The sequence below is a fragment of the Buteo buteo genome, chromosome 17 (assembly GCF_964188355.1).
Source record: "Buteo buteo chromosome 17, bButBut1.hap1.1, whole genome shotgun sequence".
Taxonomy (NCBI): Eukaryota; Metazoa; Chordata; class Aves; order Accipitriformes; family Accipitridae; genus Buteo; species Buteo buteo.
The window spans coordinates 16987143-17010231 of record NC_134187.1 but is presented as its reverse complement, the minus strand read 5'-3'; the positions used below and the strand labels follow the sequence as shown (position 1 = coordinate 17010231).

Below are 23089 nucleotides of genomic sequence, written 5' to 3'. Positions count from 1 at the left end.
GCACCTGAATATCATCGAGAGCTGAGGGCATGGGAGTGGTGAAATTACTCTCTTTGGCAGCAGTAAGAAACTACATTGGCTCTACTGCTTTGTGAAACCTCACCCTTCTGGTGGCTTCCAGTTATGTATGTTGAGAACTTCATGACAAGAGAGCGCTGATGAGCTGCAAAGTCAGATATTTCTCTTACAACACTGATAAAAATACAAAGAACTATTGCTGCATGTGTTTTTGTGTGCCAATCTCATGGAGTTTTGTGTGTTTATCTTTGAAAAAAATAACTGAAGCTTTTGGTTTTGTGGATCAGCAGCGTTTTGTAAATAAGCAGCGGCATTTGTTTTTGTGGATAAGAAACAGCATTTTGTTGGCATTTGTTCTCACTTTGCAGTTCCTAGCAATTACAGCTAACAAAACCTATATTATATGCAAAACGGATAGGCCTGGCGACCTTGGAGAGCCACCAATATCTGACAGAACTTGTGGGCCTGTTGGTGTTCAGATACAAGGTTATAACAGGAACTGCTATTATGGTGTAATTCTTATTGGCTAATTGAAAAGGAACTTCCTTCTTGCCTAATGTAATGAAGCTGTTATCTTTGGATTGTGGAGGGTCCAGTTTAAGATTCATCTGGATCTGTGTCATCTGTTACATATTTATTTGGCACTCTTTCTTCTGTTTGGTTTTTTTGGTTGGTTGGTTTTTTAAGTGCTTGACTATGCCTCATAATCAATGTACTTGTTATAGCATTGTAGCAAATCACTACAGTTTTTGCGTAAAATCAGTACCTTGCCTAGTTTTTTAAATTCATGCTGCCTAATCTTGACAATAAAGGTTTGGAGGTATTTCTCTTCCACCAGTAGAAATATCACCAACCCAGCCACTTGCCAGCCCTTGGGGTTTCTTTAGACAAAACAAAAGCTGTGGCCCTGCACTCATAAAAAACAGTTACTGGATTTTTAATATAGGTTCCCTGAATATTAAGTATACATGTTTTGGCTTTCTTTTTTAATGTGTGAATTTAGAAACTGTTATGGAGGATTACATAGTGACTCCAATTTATACATAATTTAGTTTCTTACTTAAAAAAAGCCTCTAAACCCTCAAACAAACCTGGCTCAGATTTCTTTTTTTTTTGATAGATTCCAAACCTTTTGTTTGTAGAGAAACTTTTAAAATCCGTCAGGAAGAAAACACAGGGCAGGGAGAGTATTTTGGAGGGTTCCATGACAAAATACAATTTTGTGTTCTTCAGAAGCACATGTGGAGTACTAGCTCAGCTGGTAGTATTGCTGCAATAACTACCATCAGCATTCTGGGGAATGTCTCAGAATTGCTGTTGAGCTGCTGGTTTGTTGGCTTTCTTCAATCTGACACATAGACCCAGAAAAACAGTCCCTAGGATGCTGGGGAATAGAATACTCTTGGGGATGGTGTATGGAATAGAAAGCTCTTGTTTCCTAAGGTGAAAAGTCAGCATGGTTCAGCTGCTGATTGCACATCTAACTACAACAATTAATGGTAGCAGCCTTTTCACCTTGCTTTTAGGCAGTGGCAGCCTTCTCTTTTTGCTGTATGATTTGTGCCCTGACCTCTACCCTCACCTGGGTTCAAATACACCAAGCTGGATGCAGGAAGCAGTAAGAATACAGAAAGCAATATGGAAATAATTCACCTTACTGGATAGCTGTGTGAACTAGAGGAGTTGCAACCTGCCACATCCGGTCTTTTGCTGTCTGTACCAGTTTGTTCAAGCTTGTTCAGGTGTGTGTACATCACACAATAGTATTAGTTGGATATCCTTACTTCATCCTACAGCTCAGGTAGCAAAAGGTTTGGTAAGTGCGCAGCCCCTGCTGTGGATGCTGATGAAAACTAAGTACAGTTCAGTGCTAGGGCTTAGTTTTTAAATTGAATGGCTATATGCAAACTATCTTTTACAGGCTGCAAATTCCAGTGCTTAAGTTAGAAACTTGCAGAATTAATGCCGTTTGTGTAACTTCAAATCTGCATGTACATTATAACAGTCTTTAATTACGTGATATTATACTACTACTCCACAGGGTTTTAGTTTCATGTATTGGAAATTAAAGAAAATTTGTAGCTACTTGAGAAATAAAGTTCTTGAATGGCTGTCCAAATAGGAATATGAACAGACAGTTTTGATTTTAAGTTGGAGCGTGCTAGGTTTATTGAACGGGTTGTATAACTAATTCATAGAAATTTGGAGAAAGGGCATTGCATCAAGAATCCTTTGGATATTAAATGTGTTGACATGTACAAATGGGCTTGAAATGAAACCAGATCATTGCTTGTTTGAACAGAGTAATCCTTTCCAAATAATCTTCAGGGTTTATGCTGGCCTCATGTGATGACCAAGAAAGGGTCTTTGTTCTTATTAATGCATAACTTGTTTTCTAGGATATGGGTGGTTTTTTCTGACTTCCTCTGAAGTGTTAGAAATTGGCCACAGCTAGAATAAGAACTAGGCAATGTTAACTTTCTCAGATGCCAACTTGGTGTGCTTTGTCCATGTGCTCAAGCTTGACATGGTCACTAAGCTTGGGTTCAGAAACACTTTTTGTTTTATTCCATACATCAAATTGACAGGGACTTCTTATGTGTGTCTACATAAGCAAGCAATCTGGTGTCCTAGGAGTAAATCAGTAGGTCGAAGTAGTTAAGTCTGAGGCCCCTCGGATTTCCTTTGTATTTGAGTTAAGGGAACTTGCTTCAGGCCTAGATTTCATCTCATTCCCTGGGCTGAATAACCCCCCAATATGTGCAGCTAAAAGCTTTCTGAAGGGCAGAAGCATTAGCTGTGTGCTGGATGACTTGCATTGGTGCAGCCCATACAGTGATTCAGAACCTGCTGTCTCTGTTAAGCACTGGACCACTTCTGGGGCAGAGCCTCTGGTTTCATTGTCTCAGAAAGGAATCTAGTTGTTGTGAACCAAAACTGCTTTGAGAACTGAACTGGTCTGTGGTAAATGCAGACTGCTAGGATTTGCTTCTGATTCCCACTGCTGCTCTGAATCGGAGAGTTAACATAGATATGGGTTTTGTCCTCATCTGTAATGTAGTTTGTAGTCCTGTTTCCTAAGATGACTTGAGAGTCTTATTTGATCTATTGCCTTCTATTGGAGAGATCCAGAACTCTGCCAACACACTTGATCTCCTCTGTTTCTTTGTTCAGCACACGGTTAAAATTCAAGACCGTTAATAAAAGACTCTAGAAGTTCATTATAGGAGTTGGTAATTGTTATGTGATCTTAGCTATGGTGCAGAAATATTGTGGATCTTTCTTGTGTGGATTCCTGTCAGATGGTTGTCTTGTTTTGATGACACATTGTCCTTTGTACAGCATGTGGATAGATAGACGTAAACCAGAATTAGTGAGATATGTCATACTTATGGCATATCAGCGTTAAAATATGAATAATAAATGTTTATTGTATCAAGTCAACATTTTTAGCGAGAAATCTTCTGAAAAGTTGGTTTTTTTTAAAAAAAACCTCAGTTATAATTTCAATAACCTTTTATCTACTGATGATATTTTCATGTTTTGCTCTTTTTGAAGCTCACGTGGAAAATGAAGAACAGTATACACAAGCACTGGAGAAATTTGGAGGCAACTGTGTTTGCAGGGATGACCCAGATTTGGGAACAGCATTTTTAAAATTTTCTGTGTTTACAAAGGAATTAACTGCACTCTTCAAAAATTTGGTAAGAATTACTTAAGAAAAACATGTTGAAATTTTTTAAGGCCATTACAAAGGCTGTATTTGTGAATTATAACAGCTCGTCATGTTGAAGACAATTTGTGTTTTAGCAACCACTGTTCTTAAAAAATTCTTGGCTTAGGAAGATGTCTCATGGCCTAGCCTTTCACCTTGCAAAATTAAAAACTAAAAAAAAAAACCCAAACCAACCAAAAAACCCACAAAAAAACCCCAAACCCCCAAAACAAAAAACAAATTACCACAAAAACCAAATAAACACAACAAAAAATACTCTTCCAACAATTCTCACACTTAAAAGCTTCCCACAATAAAGTAGTTACGACATGTATTATAAAATGCATGTATCAATTTGCTTTGAAATTGTGAAACCAGCAAAACCCAACTTGGTTTACTCTGTGTTCATGTTGCTTTTACTTTACTTTTTCATGCTTTCTGTTTGTATTTATAAAGGGAGATTTTAGTGTCCCTGAAAGAGAGAGTCTCTTGCTTCTCAGGAAAACAAAATCAAACATAATGCTACAATGACAGTAGTGTCCACTGGGGACCAATCTTGCAAATGAAGCCAGTAAGGCTTAAAAGCACTCTTCAGTGAGCCAAATGGGATGGGGCCAAATGGAAGAACTGGAGTTTTAATTATGAATGGAAAATTTTCAGCCTCGATTTCACATTAATCAGAGGGCACGAAAAGAGCAGATTCTGACTACATCCTACTAGCTAGAGTTTTCCCATGTCTAAGTAAGTCCCAAATTTACTTGAAACCACAGAACTCTTAAACCAGGGGCTATGAAGGGGAGATGACCCAGATTCCTACAAGCACTTAAAAGTCTGTGCCTGCTGAAATCAGTGGGATGGAGACACATCAAATGTTTTTGTGACTCTAGACCAAATGTCTGTAGTTTGCAGCCAGCTGGTCATAATCAGTTCTTTGGGGAATGTTTCCAGCTGATGGGATTTAGGGTGGTCCCATTCAGTCCCTGATGCTGTCCTCTGTTTTTACCCAATCGTGATATTGATGAGAGAGAATCTAGCCCCAAATGTATTTATCAACAGTGAAATGTATTTCATATTCATCGTATTGATTTGAATATTTCTGGATGTACAATATTACCTGAGAATAACGTATCAAAAGAGGTATCCTTATTGAGTGTGAGTCAGTCCATTATCCTGAGTCTCCCATACAGAGGTAGACTGCTCATATGGAAGGGGAAATAGAATGGGTCTTCTAATTGATACCTTCTGTTGACTAAAAACCCCTCTCTATCATAAATTAATTGCAATATGGTGACTTCATTAGGCAAATGGGTCTGGGAAATGTGATGCTTAGGTGGTTTTAAAAAGCAATCTACTAAAAGCTGCACCCCTTCCCCAGAAAAACCTTTTAATGTATCGCATTTCAAGATGACTTTTAAAAGCTAAAAAAAGTTGCTGTTTTACCAAAAATCTTAGCTATTTGTTCTCTTAAAACCAGTAATTACTAACTTTGCAAAATGTTTCTGACAAGAATAACTTTTCCCCCCAAAACTGGAAAGGAAAATAAAAACAAAATAAATATCTATAGGAAGTGGGGTGCATATTTTCATTGCTTTTCTTATCCATGTAAGCATTTTGTGTGTCTTCTCCAAAGAATATTTCTAAATCTTTTTTGCAGTGTAATGCTTTTTCACTAGCAACTACGTATTTTTGCTTCAGCTTGTATGTGTAAGAAGAGGATATATCATGAGATAGTAGCTAAGTTCTTAGTTTTTCTCAGTTTGTTATTCTGATTTTCTCTATTTTTGAAGCAAATAATAATTTTGCATGTATGTGAATGTTTTTTTGGTTTTGGTGGGTTTTTTTTTACATTGCAATATCACAGGCACCTTCTGTCTTCTTTAATACTGTCTGGTGAAGGACAGGTCTCTTTAAGGTTCTGTTCTTTCCTAATATGCTTCATATTGTTGAGGTTTAAAGTTTTTTGTTTTCTTCTGATTAGCAAAGGAAAACTGAAGAAGTAGAGGAGCCTAATGGTCCTTGAATTTGGTGTCTCTGTAGGAAAATAGTTTCCTCCAGGAAGAAGTATGTATGAAAAAGAGATGTAAACTTCATTATTGCTTGAAAATACCATATTTATAAACAAGAATTATAGAATTATAAAAGAATTATAAAACGAAACTATAGTTTTATGTAACTTTGCCTATTAGAACTTAATACCACTAGAATAAATTTTTGGTAACTGGTCACTTTGAAAATCTGCTCATAAGTTGGAGGTCTAGTTTTCTAAGAGGTTACAAGAGTACTGACCAGTGTAAAAAGTCCTATACAGTAGTTGGAAATAATTTGGGGTGCTGTTTTTTTTATAGTCGTAGCCGTATGTGAAACAAGCCCTACGCATTCTGACTGTGGTAAAGTATCCAACTCCAAACACTTTAAGCATGTTGGCAGTTGAAAACATCCCTCTCCTCTAGTGATTCCTTGTAGCACCTGACATATTTTGGTTGTAAATAGTTTCATCAAAAATGTAGCCACGGCCTTACAACCTGCTACTGTTAAAAAAACATTTGGAAAGGTACTCTTTTTAAATAGACCTATCCCTGGTGTTTCATAGGGTGCTGAACTTCCACAGATTTTAGCTGAAATGAGTGGGGAATGTGCAAGGAAGTGAGAGGACATGTTCAGACTGGAACAGATGCCAAAGCTATTAACACTGGCAAAGCTTTAAGGCTACTGTCAAGTTTTGCTTTGTCATATATTTTGTTTTTCTTTCTAGAAGCTGATGTGTTCTGTCAGCTCTTGGCCTGGGTGGCATTTAGAGCTGTAGCTCTGTCAGCTTTTGGCCTGGGTGGCATTTAGAGCTGTAGCTTGAAAGTGCTTCTGCAGAAGAAATTTCGTTAAACTTGTCTTTAGTAAGGTAAAAGAAAGCCATTATAAAGTTGTTCTGCTTTAATAGGGGGGTTAGGTTCTTGTTTTATGTAATATTTTTAAAGGTTTCCCAGAATACTTTTATGTTTTCATGGTCTTATCAGGGCATCAATGTTTTAAAATACCTCATTAACAGCTGAAGGTTTTTTTTCCTGGAATCCAATTATTCAACTGTAATCTATTCAAGTTAAAGTTCAGGTCTTGGGTGTTTTATATGTGTTTTGCTATGCTTCTTTTATGTGTGCACTTTTAAATAGTGCATAAAACTAAAAAAAAAAACTTTTAAGAACTTTGGTTCTTCACATTTGAAGTGATTCATAAAACACATCTTTAAGAGAAGAAATAAATTGACATTTACAGTATATCAGGTCCTTGTAACTACTAACTTCAGCCTTTCTAACACATCGTTTGGATCAGTTTATGATATGCTGTGCATTTTTTTTTTCTCTTGCCATAGCTCCAATATCAAGCTACAAATTTTTCTTCAACTTCTTTTGGATTAGAAATGTTTTTAAGAAGATTGAGCAATCAGTATGTCTTTTTTGGTAGTGAGCTATCAGAAAATACTAGAGGCATTTTCAGAGGTAACATGGTACCTTTTGTGGCATGTGCAGTATTGCTTCTTGATGGTACTCTTGCTGCTAATTCCTGATAGAATGGTAGCACCCACAGTTCCCTGATACGTTAGGTCTGTATGGCACTTGCTTATAGTGTAAATTGCTCTGTCTTCCTAGTAAATTTAGTGCCAAGTGATAATGGTGTGAGTCTTAATATGAAAAATGTCAGGACAAGTAAAGGCTCATTGCAACATGTTTGCACTTCAAATATTTTTTCCTTTAAATCCTATTCTTAGATTGCTACACCAAGAAGAAATAAAATCTGTAGTTGCCTGTCATCTCTGTCAGCACTCCTTGAAAAGGGATTTGATCTGTGAGGATGAAGTACCTATGTAACAAATTCCATTTTCTCTGTTTGTTGTTCTTCTATATATTCTTGTTCTTTCTTTTTCATTTATTTAAATTTAAAGCTAATGAAACATGCTGGATTGGGAGGACGGGAATCTGATATTTCCACTCTGTGGAAGGTAGCTGGGCAGAAGAGATTCCATGTGAGAAGTTTTTCTATTAATAATCCTTGGATTTTTAGCCAGTAGAAATGGAAGAACAGTGATAATATTTTTCTGACCATATGTTCCTGTTTTACTTCATTTTTTAAATGTAAGAAGGAGATTTGCTTAAATGTAAAAGGTAACAAATAACAAAACTGAAGGAAATATCTTTTTTGTATTGTATAATGAACTTAAGAAATTTAAGCCCAGAATTTTCTTTCCAGGTTAATAGTTCAGACTAAGGTTTTAAAAGAATATTTGGTGCCTGAACCTTCACAAGCATATTTTATTTAGAAGGACTCATCTTAGTTGAGCATAAAAAACAGCTACAGGTATACATATTTGAGGTTGGAGTATTATATGTGAAGTTTAATGATTTAAGTTGTGGTGTTTCTGTTTTTCACTGGTACACTTGAGGAAATATTGGCTTAACGGTGAGAGGAAAAGAAATAAGAGTACTGTTTGATTTATGCTTGTAAAGACATAAACCAAGATGTAATAATTCCTCCTTAGTGGCATGGGTTTAGCTACACCTGGAATCTTGTCTTTATTTCTTTGCCAAAAAGATACTGATCCAACTGGAAGAAATTCAGAGGACAGTAACAAAAAATGATCAGGGCTTGAAAAGGCTGATTTATGAGGAAAGCTTAGAAGAATTGGAAATGTATGGTTGCCTCACAGATAACTGTGATTGTGGAAGAGGAAAATAATAAATTGCATATAAATGGGATCTCACTGTGAAGATATTAGATGAGGTGTCCCAGAGAAAGCAATAGATGCTTACCACTTAGGTGTTTTAACCTAGCTTAGAAAATGTGCAATTGGGAATTCTCCACTGGCAAGGAAGATGGGCTGGAATAACCTCAAGTCTCTTTCTTCCTTTGCTTTTAAAATTCTTCACTTTATGCTTTTAAGAATACCTTCAAAAATGTATTTCTGGTCATTTTGCGCTTGCACTTCCTAATGGAGACGTTCCCAGCTTGTAGTTTGTTTATCAGTGGTAGTACAGGGGCTGTTCCCAAGTAGTACATGATGGCTACGCTCAGCATCTTGTGCGAAGGCATTTTTCTAGGCAGCTCAGGCAGCTGAGCCAGCAGCTCTGTGTGGGCACTTACTGGTGTTCAACTCCTGCTTTGCTGGAGTCAGTTGTCTTACAGCATAGATGGGTGGTGGGTGATGTCCTACCTCAGCCACCGGCCTGGTGGGATGCAGTTTGTGCTATGGGACATGCCAATGCACTGCAGGTGGGGCAGGGGGTGAGGACAGCAGAAAGGCAGTGTTTTGTCCTTGCGTGTGAGAGGGAGACATGGTGCAGAGATGAAAGTTTGTGCTACAAGTCTTTGTTATGTGATTTTCTGAAGTCTTGGGGTTAGATGCCAAGAGGTTAGAGTTCAGACAAACAAACTGCGTCTTATCTATAGCAGATTTCCACTTGCTCCCCGCTCTGTTGATTGGCCTTGTCCTATTAATGCTCACATCACTGGGAAAACTCTTGGAAAGTATTAAATCCAATAGTACTTGCCATAAAAAAATGAAAATAACTTAAACAATGATTTGTCAGCAGACAGTACTACTGTCACTTTTGCACACCCAAGTTCATTGGTGGGTGAGAAGCCCACAGCCATGTACATGGACTGCATCTAGAATTTAGTAATGGCAATAGGAGTCATATCATACACTGTTCGACTGCCTGAATTTTAATTTAAATTGAAAATGTTTTAAGGTCCGCTCTGTTTATCTGCACGTTAAGAAAAGTATTTAACTTCTGAAATAGTGAAAAGGTGCTTTTTTTTATTTTTATTTAGAAAACAAAACCTGTTGAAGTACTGCAGGCACCAGTATCTAAAGCTGTTCTGGAAAAGACTCATTAGAGTAATCAGGAGGGCTGGCAAAAGAAGAACTTCAGTGTTTAGCCATAGGCTCTGAATCCACTTGAAAATCTTCTTTCCCCTTTGCAAATGTTGGCTTGGCTGTTGCCTCTACCATCACTTCTGGCAGCTACATGTTTGTTTATTTTTATGTTCTCCCCCCTGCCATTTCTTCTTCTCCTCCTCTGAGCCTTCTCCAACTTGGGAAGTTTTAATTTATTACCCTGTCTCTGTCATCTTACCTTGTTGAAGCTGTCAGGGGAAAACTGTGTCTGCCAAAGCAGCAGTGTTAGAAGCGGAAACCAGGTCAACTATTATTTTTTTTTCTTTTTTTTTAAAACATGTGGAACTTGCTAGTGTTCCTCTGACACAGGATGACTTTACATTTTGACTATTTTATGTTTTAAAATATTCTTGAAAAAGAAACATGCACAAAGGTGCAGAAAAGCTTCACAGACATTAGAGGCAGTTGTATACATTTTAGCTCCCTGTATACACACAGAGTAGGAACTGCAGCATGTTAATGCTTCTCTGCATACCAAAAATGGATCTATATTTTTAGGTAGTTCAGTTTAAGCTTCTCAAGAAAGAGGGAAAAAACATGTAAGATCTTTCTTCTGTATATTGCTTGGTGATTTATAAATATGAGCAAGTATGATTCATCTAACTGGGTTAATAATGGCAAATTCATGCATTATGTATGTTTACATTTGTTGCAAATAAAATAGGAGCATAGGGAATACAATAGACTGATAGCACACAGAAGGAATTAATTTGAATAGGCAAATATTCTCCAAACTTTTTAAAAGAATGTTGGGGTTTTTTTCCTATTCTTTTTTCTAAAGTTGCTTTGGACTTCAGGCCCCATGACTTGAAATTCTAGGAAACCTCCAGAACTGTTTTGGAGGCTGATTAATGTTTACATGAATATATCAAGGATAATCCTTCAGGGTCTGACATTTTTTCTTTCCTGACATAAGGAAAGAACAGTTGTCTTGAGTCTGCTGTTGAGAAATGCTTTCTGCCTGTTTATCTGGATGTGAGGAGTAATTAAATGGAGGCTCTGAAAGTATTGATCTTTACGTTAGACATTTGACTGCATCATACTAATAAAATAGAATAACAAAGTAGAAAACTGCATAGAATGTTATCTTAGATGAGACCTCTTCTGCTTCTCCACCTGGATAGCCATTCTGGATGTCTGTGTCCATAGGTGTATGTGTTCCATCTGTTGTCTTCTAGAAGTTTTTATTTTTTACCTAAGTTTTGTGTGATTTAAACCTTTTCACTCATCTCCTATATCTACAACATACAATTTTAGTAAACTTGAGCATGGTTATGTTGCTATGCAGATGTTGTAGTACTGCTGAGAACTTATGAGGTGGATGGTTTCCAGCACTGCCAGCTAAGCATGTGTAGATGTTGCTCATTCAATTTTTATAGAAATTATTTTTTAAAAAAAACGCAGAGTTGAAACTTAACTTGTTGATTCTAAAGGGCTGTGGCTGAGTCCTGCAGCTTTTGGGGGAGGAGGAAAAGTAGGGTGGAGGAGGGAAAATGTGATTTGAGTTAAGAGTTTAAAAGACTAGATTTTCTGTGTTTCTTCAACCTTGCCATGCAGAGGCAATCTGTTTAACCTTTAATATTGATGTATGTTCACTTTGTCTTTGATTACTGGCTGAAATTTCAAGCAAACACAGTAAGGTAGTATCTTTCAAGAGGAAGGGGGGGGTGCTTGGGGGCTTTGTTTTAATAGCAGCTGTTGAGTACCACTGGGGATAAGACCCCTGCATCTGTTCTAGTGAGGCCACCAAGTAACTATAGGGTGATAGTGTTTTGTATTTTTCCATTCTGGGGAGGCTGAAGCATCAAAATTGGAAATGTCTTTTTCTTGAAGTTTCCATTAGTGTCCTTTCTTCTCTGGGTGGGTTATGCTAAAAGGGACTTTGATGTTCCTGACATTGTTCCTGAAGAAACAGAAGGATTTGTTGCTACATGATGCAAAGTTCTTTCTATGCTTTGAACATTTGAAATCCATCTTCATATATGCATTTCAGCGCTTCTTGAAAAAAAACCACATTTTAAAAGAACAGCTAACAATAACATCAAAAAAAGAAACCTATCCAAAGGCAACCTTCACCAAACTGCTGCAAAAGTTACTCTGATTTTTTCAATTGTGTGGTTCTAAAATACTCTGGTTTTTACTCTTCAGTGCAGTCCATTTAATCGTTACAGTTTAAACTGTGCCTAAGACATCATGGCCCATACCTTGAACATTTTCCCTGAACCATAAAGGATTGGACATGAAGTCTTTCTTTTCCTGCTGTATGCTACTAACTCTCTTACTCTTACTGTCTTTCTTCATTCTTCTTCCTTATCAAAATACTATCATACAGCTACTTATCTAAAACCATGATTATTTTACTGTTGTCGTCATTTGGAATTATTCTTTTTTCTTCTTTAATTACTTGTTTACTCTTGAATTACTTGAATACTCAAGACCTCATAAAATTCTTATTCCAAAGTTTGTATGAGATAAATAAGGCAGATGTATTACTTTTTAGAAACATGAGGAAAATATTTTAATAGTGGCTTTTTTACAGGCCAGCATTCTTTGTCTTTATAACTTCTGTCAGAGTAAGATGCCATGTATTGTGGGAATAGCAGATACGTTTTATGGAATAGGTCTGAAGAGACTGGAAAGTAAACAAGATTAAAATATAGTGATGAACTTAAAATATATAAGTGGTGAAAAACTGTATGATTGTTTTCATATAATTTAAACAGTGAAATCAGGCAATGTAAATATTAGTGGTCTTACTTTGCAGTCACTGTTGGATGAGATATTTATCATCAGCAGTAATTCTGCAGGTTTCCTGCTGGCTTGGGTTATAGAGTTTCCAGAATAAGTTTAATCAACTCATGTTGCCTCCATCTTTGATTACTGGCTGTACTGATAAACATCTTCATAAAGCAGGGTTAGAAAAATAATATATAAGATTTCCTTGTGAAACTTTCTGAAATGTGTGAATTAAGACAGTGTATGTTCTGTGTTAAAATATATTAAATGTTTTGATGTAATTTTCTTGTTACAGATTCAGAATATGAACAACATAATCACTTTTCCATTGGACAGTTTGCTGAAGGGAGATCTGAAAGGAGTAAAAGGGGTATGTTTATCTTATATATAAAATTATTATTGGTACAATAAATACATTTAGCTAGTGTATTAATCTTATTTGATGGAAGGCATGGGATACTGAAGTAATGTATTAGCTGAATAAACAAGAGGTTTGTTTTTTGTTTGGTTTTGGGTTTTTTTGTTTTGGGGTTTTTTTTGTGTGAATTGAGTCATCCCTTCCGTTTGTGGTTTCACATACAGCATGCTCTTCACTATGTATACAAAACAACATTTGAGAAGCTTTAAAAGCAGCCCTGAGATATAGAAGATAAGCAGAGAAAGAGGTGTAAAATTTCAGGTATTTACTTAGTTGAGGAGGGGGTAGTACTTTATTTAAAAGGATTATTATTAATATATTTATTTAGCATTCTAAACGTACCTGGAACTACAGGGATTATTAATAAAGACAGATTAGACTGCACGAGCATAGGATTTTTCTTAAAAAAGCTGAAATCTGCTTGTGCCCTGAGGATATTTCGTATTTGAAATAATAACAACTTAGGACTCAAATGATGATATGTTTATAATAAATTTCAAAGCCTATAGCCAACAAACTTCTTTGGCTTACACTTTGTTTACTACTGAGTAAACAGGAAGTGACTGGCAGCTATTATTCTAGGACATCGAAGGATGAAGAAAAATGTACATAGACTAAAAATGGTCTCTGTAAATTACTGGAGGATAAAGAGATTATTTAGTAAGATAGGCTTATTATCTTTGTGTTGCTTGCTTACCACAATTCGCTTCTCTTGTTCTTCTCTATTTCTACGTAAGAATAAATACATTTATTACAATACAGTCTTGCCCCGTGTTCCTGACTTGAAAATAATCAAATGCTGCTTTAATTAATTTCTTAATTGTCAAAATAACTAGCTGACATGTAAGAATTAGTTCATAATCTGTAGTTGCAAAGTTTTTCCAGTGTCTGACAGTTAACAATATTTTTTTTTTAGCTGACTAATCTCTTGAACTGCAGCAGAATTTCAACTGCTGCATTTCTAGACATCAGCGAAATAGTTTTACAACTTGTTAAGATGATTTTATCCAAATTGGCTTCTTCAGAGGGAAAAAATAAAGGAATTTGGAATATAAGTAATTCAAAATTCTCACAGACTTAGTTATGTCAAGCCATATGGCCTATACTGTTCCCATTAAGTCAGTGGGAAACTGATTTCTTTAACTTTAGTGGGTTGAATCAAGGCCTTAGCCAAGGCTATACCACAGCCTCAGGACAGGCGCTTCTTTCCAGTGGAGACAGAGATGGAATGATGAGAAAATAGCTGATTTGATTAATTGCATAGTGTGCTCTTGGGATGACATGTGGTTATACCTTTTGAGGATTAAAATGGAGCTGTAAAAAGTATCCTAGAGATACTTTTAAAAACATGAGCGTATTCATTCTGTGTATAAGATTGTTTTTCATACATGCAAGACTGCTTTTACACAGTCCTTAGGTGAGCTATTCAAGAGAGAGAGGAGTCCCTTATTCTAGTAGGTGCTGCAGATGGCCAAGGTGTGTCTTCATTGTTAGATCCACAGTATGTTTCATGTAAATAACTGTATTTTTTTTTCTTTACAGGACCTTAAAAAACCCTTTGATAAAGCTTGGAAGGACTATGAAACAAAAGTGTATGTATCTTTTAAACTTTATTTAAAAGGGAAGTATAACTGAAATCTGTAAAGGTCATTATTTAATGTTAAGGTCCCAGCCAGAAGTCCTAGCTCAGAAGCTGAGCTTTTTTTTTCTTTTTTTTCTTTTTTTTTAAAAACCTGGAGTTGTGTGAAAATACAATTGCATAGACACAATCAATTCAAATTCTGTAATATACAGCTTATTTAATGAGTAAACTGTCGTGCCTGTGTGTTGTGCCATGACAGTTAGTGTCTGGGGTAGACCTCTTTGCTTAATGATGTTCCAAGTAATGAGCATAATCTCCCAGTGCATGTTCTTCCACTGCATATTCTTCCACTTCAATTGAGAAAGTTTTGCTTTAATTAGGAAAGAAATTCTAAAAAATTTTTATAGTATCCATATTACTACCCTGTAATCTACTACATGTGAAAGTGGACTTCCTTTTCTGCCTTCCTCTATTTTTGGAGGACACTGCTATGTAAAATGAAAAGTTATCCACCCTGTGTTTTCATCCTTAACTACCAAAAGTGCAGCAACATAATTGTATTTGATGTCCTTTTAAGCATTTGTTGTTCTTGTTTTTTTTCTTCTCATCAGTGACTAATTCACTATAATTAGCAAGTTTCTTTAGTTGAAGAACACAGAAGAAATGATATAATTTATGCCTGACTCTTTTGAAATGTCTTGACAAAAAGTATCAAGAGTATGCAAGATTTAATTCTGGATTTGTTAGCCTAAAACCCCTGTAATGACTCTTTAATGTCTCTGGCTCTAGCACATCTTCTGAGACTCTGCCCAAGGCTGAGGTCTCTAGGAAGACCTTATTTGATGCTGAGCCTTCAGCACTTACTGACGAGGTGGTAAGGCCGGTGGGGGTGTTTGCTGCTACCATTCCAAAACTGCACAATTCCAGATTGATCCACTATCAGGAACCTTAGTAAGCCACATTTAATTAGTGAAGTTTGTTTAAAGATGTGGATGTTTTCTGCATTTAATGCCAAGGTTGGATGCTCTCAGCAGGTGTATTGTGTACTAGAAGTAGATGAACACCTATCTGAGTCTTGTCAACTGTGTTCCATGTTGTGTGTCTAGCTCAGCTTACCATAAGCCACTTGTTTGAAGGTACCTGATGCACAATATAAACAGCTATAAAATCAGTTTTAATAACACAATTTCATATCCAGCTAAATGAATCAAATGAGTCACCAAAGCTCAGCACCTAAGATCAAACATAATTAACTTTGGTACCTCATAAATCTTCAAGTGATTTAGTGCCCTACATCAAGAACAGTTGTTTCCTGGGTTGGCCAAGTCAATTGTATCCACAGCTGATAGTCTCTGAAGTAGAATTTTGTAGTGGGTTTTATTCCTTATTCCAGTATTACCTGGATTGTGACTATCAGCTGAGTTCCATGTCACACATCCAGCATCTTTGATCTTCTGAGATAGTGCTGCATGTATCAGACCATCAGGTCCAGAAGAATCACATATGATGACAGTGTTTAACATAAATAGCTTGCAGATTCCCAGCCACCTAGATTGGCTGATAATCTAGCACCATTTTAATTTTTTTTTTTTTTTTTAATTGCACAAAGTTACAACGATTCTCTGGTGCCCACTGAGTTGGCCCATCTGAAGTTGTGTGCAAATACTCTTCAGAAATTATTCCTATAGGTGGTTTACTCACAAAAGCAACAAGTTTAGCAAGTTAGCTAAATGTCATTATTCCTTTTGTGAATAACAATGAGAACAGTCTATTTACTGCTTTCTAGGCTCAGTTTGTGAGGAGGACCTGAGTGGCTTTTGGTTTTTGAAACTGCCTAGCTATAGCTGGATTTTCATAACAAGACATTCTGAAACAGTGAGATAAATGTCCAGTCTGAATCCTTGGAAGATTGTGATGGCTCCGGTGTTTCATGTTCTTAATACCAGTGAACAATCTCATTTGGTGCCATGCCAGTTATTGGCTCTTGAAGTAATTAAGATTTCTAATCATTGCCTATGGCAGTAGTTGATCTCTGAGGATGGGCCATAAAGAACTGTCCTGTAATTTAGTCTGTTATTGTCTACCAGTGCTTGATTGCTAGATCTGAAAGCTTGTTTACTTATGTATAACTTATTGATAGTGACATCCCACAGAGTTTATGTGAAGAACTTAAAATACATTTGCACACTGCTGCGACATATATCAAGAACACTGTTACTACTGGACCAAGATCTCTAATGCTTTTGGAATTTCTGATAGAATATTCACTAGGATGGATGTTGGCAGTGATGTAAAGATTTGTACTTTGATCCTCAGTTTGGTCAGAGCAGGTAGTCTGTTTCAGAGTCAGGTACTCCAGAAATAATTTTTTTTAACTTAGTTAAATGCTTGAGAAGTAAAAATACCCATAGAAAATGTATTTGAATCTGTATATTTGGGGATTCTCATTTGAGTTTAAGGACAGTAGATACCTGGAAACATTAGTGTGTATGTTAGTGCATTAAGGACCTGAAAACATGATGTTGATATTGTGTTTATTTTCTGTCCGTGGAATTGAGTCCAATGCTGCTTGTATGATATCGTGAGATTTTTTTTTTCCTTTTAACCAACAGTCCTTTAGAAAGCCTGCTTTATGACTTTGCTTTCAAATAAGACACTTAGGTTTTGATCCAAAACAGGTTTCTTTTTCCATTGTAAGGAGATACCTCTTTCCAAGTTACCTCTGTAGTTTCTGCAAGATTTTTTAACAAATGAAGCACACCTCCTTGACAATGCTTATTTCTAAGCTATTTACATGTCAGGTTATTCAACATGCAAAAACTGAAGGTAGCACATGTTCATCAGGAAATTCTTTCAGATCCATTACCATTTGCAGTGATATTTTCAGGTGGTGGGCTGGTACAATTGCTGTGTGCTCTAGTTTTTTTTAAGTGGTTGGATGAAAGCTCCACATCAATGTTCTGGAGTTTAAAGCTCTTAGTCTAGCCTGTTGGACTCCTTCACTTTGATCAAGACCAAAGGATCATCTGCTTGAGGCTTGAGACAGGGAGCCTGGGAATTCTGTGTACAGGAAAATTCTTTAAAACAAGCGGGTTTTGGTTTTGGGTTGGGTTTTTTTTTCCCTTCCTTTTTTTCTTGTGGCTGTTTTACAACAGCAGACATTAGTTATTGTGGCTTACATTTGGCAGTCAGGGAATACTGTTTTTCAGTGCAAGCTGCCCTTCTACCAAGGAGCAGGCCAGTTTTCCATAGTCCCGTTGAGTTAAATTCAGACTGCAACTTCTATGAGACCTCCGCCCCTGCAGTAGGACTGTGCGATTTGTCAGGCCCTTTTGTGCGTATGATCAGTTCCCAGATAAGTTGAGATGTTGCCAGCTGTTATTGGGTGTTGGTCTTTACAAATCTGAGACAGGAAGTTTAATGATGTGATTTTGAAGCTAGGGTGAGAATATTAATTTGATCCTGAATCTGTTCAGGTCAGCTTTATCATCTACTAAATTTTGGACATAGGAAAACAGTGAGGTTTTTCTGGGTTGTTATTATACATGCCACTGAGGTTTCTTGAGATAATAACTGTTTTGATTCTGTGGCTGTCACAAATGGATCTGAACTTCCTTATAGCTGTGCATTTTGGTCATCTGTAGCAGTGGGTGGATGCAGAGTCATCTCAAGAATTCTTAATCACTAATTGGATTTCTTTGTTGTAGTATCTTCAGTCTCTGTCTTCACAAAAAGGGCAAAGAGCCTGGGAGAACTAATCTCAGTCTCACCTACAGCTTGTGTTGCTGGAGTGGGATGGTGCTGGTGGATGTAGGTGTTGATAACCAGAGGTTTGCTCAGCCTTCTTCAATCTGTTACCTTAGATGACTCCTTGTTTGGACTGTGCCTAAAACCAGTCCTAGGTTTATGCTTAGTTATCTGTCTTTTCCAGTGATGCTTCTTCAAATATGTGAGTATCTCTTTTTTTTCTTTTTTTTTCCCTTTCTTTTTCTTTTCCCTTTGTGTTAACAAACCGTTCAAGGCAGCTAGGCTGCTCTTTGTCTGTGTATCCCTCTGTATCACATGCTTAAAATCATACTGTTCATCTGCATTTCCTAGTCACAAGTACAGCCCTGTGAAGCTAAGTGCCAGATATCAAAGTGGTATTTTTCTAGTCTGTGGAGAAGTGACAGTGTCTTCATCCTGATTTCTGTCTTGATAGGCTGTCTTTATAGGGAAGAATTGGAGCTTATTTGCCTCAATATCTCGTCTCTCTTACTTGCACCTGTGTGATGACATATCAGGTGCTAAAATACCCAGGTGTGACCTATTTCAGAAGAAATTCAGTTAATTAAAAAAATGGCATTTGTTTTGCTTTTTCCCTGTAACAATTTCTGAGCTGCTACTTCAAGCTCTGTATGTAATTGAGTGTGTTTCAAAAATTGCCATGTATCTAGTCTTGTGTGGGACAGTGATATTAAGATCCATTCTTATGCTTTTGGATCACCGTCCATCAATGTTGATTATTATGCAATTTCTTCACCCTGTAGCTACCTAACTTCTTGGAGTATTTTCCTGAAGAGCACCTTAGCTGAAGTAACTCAGGGAGGCTGGATCCATTTTTTTTTTTTGTACCCTGGGACTGTTATTGAATAAGGGAGTAAAAGGAGCAAGTAACCCATAGCTTTATGCCAGCCTACCTCAATTAAAAATTGGGTACATCCTGAGGTGACATTCATGAATAATTAATCTTTTCTCACCATCAGTCATTAACACACTTCAGTTGAAGCCATAAAGATTTTAAAATACTTTTAAAGCTTTAAAGTAGTTAAAAGCAGTGCATTTCTCTAGGACCTCAGTTACAGTCTTTGTTTCCCATATAAGAGGTGGTCGATGCTGCCTGCCACTACAGCACCGCAGTGGGACTAGTCTGTGTCCTTTGTGTAGAATTGGTGCAGACTGGGCTCTTTCTGTTATGAGGCGGTTTCTTTCCCCCATGTACTTAAACACTAATGGCAGACACTCTGGGGGAGCATATGGGGAAGGAGTACACATGTCATGAAAACTGCTCATTCTCCCAGCAGGCAGACCGTATTCAACAAGGCAGTGAGCCAGGTTTCACCCACATTCTTCAGTTTAATGGGTCTTGTTGTGGTAGATTTTGAGGTAAAGACACTGTATCAATTTTGCACAGGAAATAGAAGCATAAACTTACTGAAGCATATTATTTACTCATTTTTTAGCTGAACATTCTGTATTCCAGACATAAACCTGTCTTTCCTGAAAAGAAAGAAATGTTACTTTTTTAAGTAAAGGTGTCTTATTTTTAGGCCTGTAAATATATATTATCTTCAGAAGTCCTCTGCTAATAAGTGTTATGCTAATGCCATGAAACATAAATGCTTAATGAAAACTAACAAGCTTTTCCTGGGAAGGCTGGCTCCCTCTCCTTCTTTCCCATTCTCCTTTTAAAAGCCGAGCATGAGGTCTTTTATGCACAACTGAGTGAAGAGAACAAGTTGTTTGAATGTGCTTATGGGATTATAGGATCAAGGCAGTAGGCTGAGATGCATTATGTTACTGTGCAGAAACGCAAGCACTCTTATCTAGGTAGAACTCTATCATTAATGAGTTGTTTCTGAACCATTTGAAGTCAATGGAAGAATGAACAAATTCTTATTACAGTCTTCTATGAAGATGTCTGCCTAGCTATTTAAGTAATGATGTTTCTGGTTTGGTAAATTCATTTTTAAAACAATATCTAAAAAAATTTATCTGATAATTCTGCCAGCTCTTCTCAAATTACTTCTTCAGAGCTCTAACTTGACTCAGTAGATTATTGATATTCGTAGATTGTAGATATTTCTGCCATGTTTCCTTTTAAAGCATGTACATAAGACAAAGTGGAGGTCACATCTTGAAAACAGTGGCAGAATGAAAGTGCTAAACAAGGTAGCTTCAATGTAGAATCATAGAATAGAATACTGGAAACATTTAGGTTGGAAAAGACCTTTAAGATCATTGAGTCCAACTGTAAACCTAACACTGACAAGTCCACCACTAAGCTATGTCCCTAAGCACCACTTCTACAGACCTTTTAAATACCTCCAGGAGTGGTGACTCAACCCCTTCCCTGGGCAGCCTGTTCCAATGCTTGACAACCCTTTCGATGAAGAAATTTTTCCTAACATCCAACCTAAACCTCCCCTGGTGCCACTTGAGGCCGTTTCCTCTCATCCTATCGCTTGTTACCTGGGAGAAGAGACCAACCCCCACCTCGCTACAACCTCCTTTCATGTAGTTGTAGAGAGTGATAAGGTCTCGCCTCAGCCATCTTTTCTCCAGGCTAAACAACCCCAGTTCCCTCAACTGCTCCTCATAAGACTTGTGCTTTGGACCCTTCACCAGCTTCGTTGCCCTTCTCTGGACACACTCCAGCACCCCAACGTCTGTCTGGTAGTGAGGGGCCCAAAACAGAACACAGTACTCGAGGTGCAGCCTCACCAGTGCTGAGTACAGGGGGACGATCACTACCCTAGTCCTGCTGGCCACACTATTTCTGATACAAGCCAGGATGCCCTTGGCCTTCTTGGCCACCTGGGCACACTGCCAGCTCATATTCAGCTGGCTGTTGACCAATACATCGTCCTTCTCCACCAGGCAACTTTTCAGCCACTCTTCCCCAAGCCTGTAGCATTGCATGGGGTTGTTGTGACCCAAGTGCAGGACCCGGCACGTGGCCTTGTTGAACCTCATACAGTTATCCTCAGCTCATCGATCCAGCCTGTCCAGATCCCTCTGTAGAGCCTTCCTACCCCCAAGCAGATCAACACTCCCACCCAACTTGGTGTTGTTGTCTGCAAACTTACTGAGGGTGCCCTCGATCTCCTTGTCCAAATCATTGATAAAGATATTAAAGAGAACTGGCCCCAGTACTGAGCCCTGAGGAACACCACTTGTGACTAGCCGCCAGCTGGATTTAACTCCATTCACCACAACTCTCTCGGCTTGGCCATCCAGCCAGTTTTTTACCCAGCAAAGAGTGCACCCATCCAAGCCATGAGCAGCCAGCTGCTTTAGGAGAATGCTGTGGGAAACATTGTCAAAGTCTTTGCTAAAGTCCAGGAAAACAACACCCACAATATTCTGCTCTGAGCCTGAGATTTCATATTAAGTATTTTTATTTTGAAAAAGATTACCTGCAAATGAAATGGAGAAAGCTCTGAATGAATCTGCAGCTATTATGGATGAAATAATGGAAAGATCTGGACATGTTTTGCTCATTCTGCCCTCTTGCCCATCCTCCAGCGCAGGATGAATGAAAGAAAAAAGCTTTCCAACATTTCCAAAGGGAAAAGATGACTTCTACATTCAAGACTTGGGTGATAAGAGAGAGAGTCGTGCTTTACTGTCAGCCTTGACAGACAGTAGGATGAAATAAGATGGTGGCTCTTTCACTGAAAGGCTAGGATGCCAGAGCTGGAGTTGAGTCAGACTGAAAAAGAAGACTAGACAAAAAAAAGGATATTTGAAATGAAAATGTGTATTATTTTGTCAAACAAAATAGCGCTTGGGAGCACTCCATTTTCCAGAGTACTTCAAGTCTGTGCCTTCCAGGTGCTGTTCCTGGTCTCTGCACCTTCTCATATATGTACCTGGATTCAGCCTTGCTTACTTGTGTATGGGGAAGGAGAGGAAGAAAGACAGAGTTGCTGCCCAGCCAGCCAGTTCACTACTGTTGCATGCATACAGGGTGTTCTAGTTGTTTACCCTTGTCTGCGGGCTGAAAATAAATACCAGTCTTTGGCATGTTAAACAGTAAAATAGGTCCTGTCCTTTTTAAAGTTTAAAAAAATAAAAATCCGTACTTTGATGTTTATTTATACCATGATCTGTATGACAGAATTGATTTTTTTTTTTAAATACAAATTAAAATTTATATTGAAAAACAGTTGTATTTCAAATTGAAGCTGTAAAAATAGTCATATAGTGGAGGCTGAATGGGCAAGCCTATTTATTTTGTATCTGATCAACTTTTCTGTTGTAATTGTTCATCCTGTATTTCAGCTTTACTTGTCTGTTACACAAATCTCAGCTCACTGTGTATTAGTCATGTGTAGCTACATTGTAAATGGACTGAAGTGTGCTCAGATTTTAATCCTAGTCAGCAAAATCTATATATGTGATATGTGCTGCATGCACTTCAAGAACAGCAGCTGTACAAAACATCTGCTTCCTTCTTACTGCTTCTAGAGGATTTTTCTAGTTTGCCCAATTTTCTTATTAATTTTGCTTAATTGATTTGTCTGGAAAACCTGAATACCCTGCAATATTTGGAAATCCCACAGTGGTACATCGTAGAACTGTCTTTGCCAGAAGGATTTGGTTAATGTCATAGTAGAGTGACACTGGAAGCTGAGCTGACCCTTACACTTGGACAGGAAACACGGCCAACCTTTAGCACTCAGATTTGCATGCAACACTGCTGTACATGGTTGGTTTGTTTCCCTAGAAACAAAGTGCCCTGTAGTATCAGTCAGATAGGAGGTAGCATGTTACTGTAGCAAAACAACAGGTTAAATTCTGGATTACAAAGCTGAAAATGTAGTTAGAGACTAAAAGCATAAATAATAAGGAAATGCGAATGTGAAATGCACCATCATGTATCTCTGGTACTTGTCACCAAGAGGTAGTTAG

General features: G+C 37.5%; 1 protein-coding gene across 3 annotated transcripts in view; it reads left to right on the top strand.

Moving 5' to 3' along the window:
• Positions 1-23089, top strand: part of ASAP2 (ArfGAP with SH3 domain, ankyrin repeat and PH domain 2) — a 93755-nt gene that overhangs the window by 24195 nt on the left and 46471 nt on the right. For all 3 annotated transcript variants that reach the window (XM_075049165.1, XM_075049162.1, XM_075049163.1), the window contains exons 3-5: positions 3577-3722; positions 12709-12783; positions 14374-14423. In XM_075049165.1, the coding sequence (XP_074905266.1) occupies positions 3577-3722; positions 12709-12783; positions 14374-14423 (271 nt within the window). The remainder of the gene's footprint in view (positions 1-3576; positions 3723-12708; positions 12784-14373; positions 14424-23089) is intronic.